This window comes from Labeo rohita, chromosome 17 (assembly GCF_022985175.1).
Source record: "Labeo rohita strain BAU-BD-2019 chromosome 17, IGBB_LRoh.1.0, whole genome shotgun sequence".
Lineage (NCBI taxonomy): Eukaryota > Metazoa > Chordata > Actinopteri > Cypriniformes > Cyprinidae > Labeo > Labeo rohita.
In genome coordinates, this window is record NC_066885.1 from 17761938 (window position 1) to 17765149 (window position 3212).

At 37.0% G+C, this 3212-nt stretch overlaps 1 protein-coding gene across 1 annotated transcript; it reads left to right on the top strand.

Annotated features, from left to right (window-relative positions):
* The first annotated feature begins 392 nt into the window (after positions 1–392).
* ctsl.1 (cathepsin L.1) lies at positions 393–2881 on the top strand. Its single transcript, XM_051133147.1, has 8 exons — positions 393–492; positions 893–1035; positions 1494–1691; positions 1786–1977; positions 2070–2235; positions 2319–2424; positions 2513–2615; positions 2782–2881. Exons 1-7 carry the CDS (start codon positions 393–395, stop codon positions 2610–2612), a joined length of 1005 nt encoding a protein of 334 aa, XP_050989104.1. The 3' UTR covers positions 2613–2615; positions 2782–2881.
* The last annotated feature ends 331 nt before the right edge of the window (positions 2882–3212 follow it).

The following is a 3212-nucleotide window of genomic DNA, read 5'->3' on the forward strand; positions in this document are numbered from 1 at the left end:
AAGGACCAGCATCACATCCTCTTGTACCACTCTTGCAAGAATTTATCTTCCAGAATCTGGCAGTAAGTTTTGCGACTTCATTTGTAGTCTATCTTCTATACTGAAAAGTCTGTCTTGCAGAGACGGACTAAAATGACGTCCAAAAAATGCCCAAAAATGACGTCCTTATTCTGGTAAACGGTAAACACAGACAGGGCGAGTGACTGACATTAAGGAAACATATATCCTACATACCATCACAAGTACATCCTCAGGTTTAACCAGATTTTTTAAAAATACTGTTTGAAAAATCACGTGAGGGAGTGTGACAGAAGAAATGAAACTCTGTTCTGTTTTATCTTGTTTACATTTGGTCCTACCTCACACTTGTCTCTTCTCTTTCCGTGTGCAGGATGAGGTTATTGGTTGTTGCCGCTGCTTTTCTGGCTGCTGCCAGTGCTGCCAGTCTTTCTCTGGAGGACATGGAGTTTCACGCATGGAAAATGAAATTTGGTAAGAGAGTCTTCTTCTCTTCTTTCTTTAGTTCAGGTGTATCTTCTCTAAAACTAGACAGAACAGAGAGTGCAGCCATTCTGAAAATAATCAAAGACAGAAGAATTTTGATGAATCTCACACATCGTTCATTGTGTCCTTTCTTACTTCAGGCTTTTATTGTTGTGTATAAGAAATGGCTTAACCTAACTCAGCACATGACACAGAGTAACTTTCCAGGGTTACAGGTAGTTGAACAGGTTGCTTAAGGATGTGAAAATATGCTCAGGTTGAATTAGACCAAAAGTCATTGAACAAATTCAGGATAAAAAAAGACAGAATAGTTTTTTTTAAGTTATCTGACTGTCAAATAATTTTTTTCATGACCATTTTAACAAAACCTTGTGCTTGTGTGTATCAGGTAAGACGTACCGTTCTGTGGAGGAAGAGTTTCAGCATAAGCAGACCTGGTTGTACAATCGCAAACTGGTTCTGGTTCACAACATGATGGCAGATCAGGGCATTAAATCCTACAGACTCGGCATGACATATTTTGCTGATATGGTAAATAATTAAAACACACACTTACACACAAACAAGTCATTGTAATCAGGGGTGCACATAAGTTCTCATGAGAGCACCTGGAGATTTGATTTGGCGCTCACACTGCACATGTGACCCATTAAATATAACTATATAAAAAAACTAATAATTAATAATAGTAATAATAGTATTACTGCACTTAAAAAAAAAAAAAAAACAATATAAAGATATTTTAAAATAAAAATGAGCATATATTAAAAAATATAATACTAATATTTACATTTTCATTTTTTAATTATATGTATATATATATATATATATATATATATAGTCAAACCAAAAATTTAATGAAACATATATATGAATTTTGTACATTTTCAAACCTAAAATCAGCAAGCTTTTATATTAGCGGCTTGTAATTAATTTTGTTTTACACCAAACCTCATCATAATTATCATATTCCCTTTATCATCTCTCAGAGTAATGAGGAATACAGACAGGAGGTGTTCCATAGATGTCTAGGCTCCATGAATAACACTAAGGCACGTGGTGGTGCTACATTCTTCCGGCTGAAGGATGCCGCTGTGCTGCCTAATTCTGTGGACTGGAGGGACAAGGGCTATGTGACCGGTGTTAAAAACCAGTGGATGTGTGGATCATGCTGGGCCTTCAGTGCAGTAAGACACATTTTGGCCTTTATAAACAGGTTATATGTGGCAAATGCTTATAAAGTCCAGTTCAGCATTTATTCATCCCTCTTTTGTCTCTCAGACTGGTGCCCTGGAGGGTCAGACATTTAAAAAGACAGGAAAACTGGTGTCCCTCAGTGAGCAGCAGCTGGTAGACTGCTCTGCTTCTTATGGGAACAAGGGGTGTAATGGAGGACTTATGGACCAAGCCTTCCAGTACATTGAAGCCAATGGAGGTCTGGATACAGAGGAGTCCTACCCGTATGAGGGCACTGTGAGTCCTAATAATATCTGAATAATAAATAATTCTGTAATGCTTCAGCTGATTTTTAAGAACAATTTTAATCAACAATGTTCTCCACGCAGGATGGTCAATGCCGTTTTAACCCAAACACTGTGGGTGCCACCTGCACAGGATATGTTGATATTGCCAGAGGGGATGAAAGTGCACTACAGGAGGCTGTTGCCACAATCGGCCCTGTGTCTGTTGCCATCGATGCTGGACACTTCAGCTTTCAGTTCTATGTATCAGGTATGTGACATCACCTGTTTTTGGTGTTAGATTTTATTTATTCAGCTTTTAATTTGAAATAGATAATTTAATAATGTTTCTAGGTATCTACAATGAGCCTGATTGCAGCAGCTCTGACTTAGATCATGGCGTCCTGGCTGTCGGATATGGAAGCTTGAATGGAGAGGACTATTGGATCGTCAAGAACAGGTTAAGATAAAGGCACAAGATGATGGACCAAAAATATTGAATGAACAGACACAAAACAACTAAACACTCAAAACTGCTCTGATTTTAGCTGGAGTGTGGCATGGGGTGAACAGGGCTACATCCTGATGTCCAGGAACAAGAACAACCAATGTGGCATCGCTACTGCGGCCAGTTACCCTCTGGTCTAATGGGTGAGTTCATTGCTAATTTGATCCTTTATGACTTTAGTCAATTCACAGAATTGGGTTCATTTACCTGTACACAGTAGGCTTATATAAACATTTAAAACATAGTTAAAAACAAAATAAATTTAATATCTTACAATTGGGAATTAAATGATTTTCTTTTGTTCTGCAGGAAAGGTCAACATGGACCTGGAGTAGATGGGAGAAGGAAATGTGAACTGTTAGAATGATTCTACAGTAATAATCATAACCATAGTTATATTTTAATAACGATTGTAAATATTTTTAATGAACTAACTTGAGCTGTTGTTTATATTTTCAAATCATCTGGGAATAAAAAGTAATAATTGTATGGTGTATATTTTCTTGTCAAACTCTCATGGTTGTGGTTGTTTGGTCTTTTCCTATATTTCCTCTTCTTAATTCACAATAAGCACAAAGCTCAGGTTGGCTTCTTTTAACTAAACAGAGAGTAAACTCGTCAAGAATCCAAAACATTCGATTTTTTATCTATAAAAAAAATGCAACAAGGTCTTCATCTGTTAAAAGTCTGCTGGAAGCTTCTACTTGAAGCTTGAGATAATTGGATCACATGTATACATC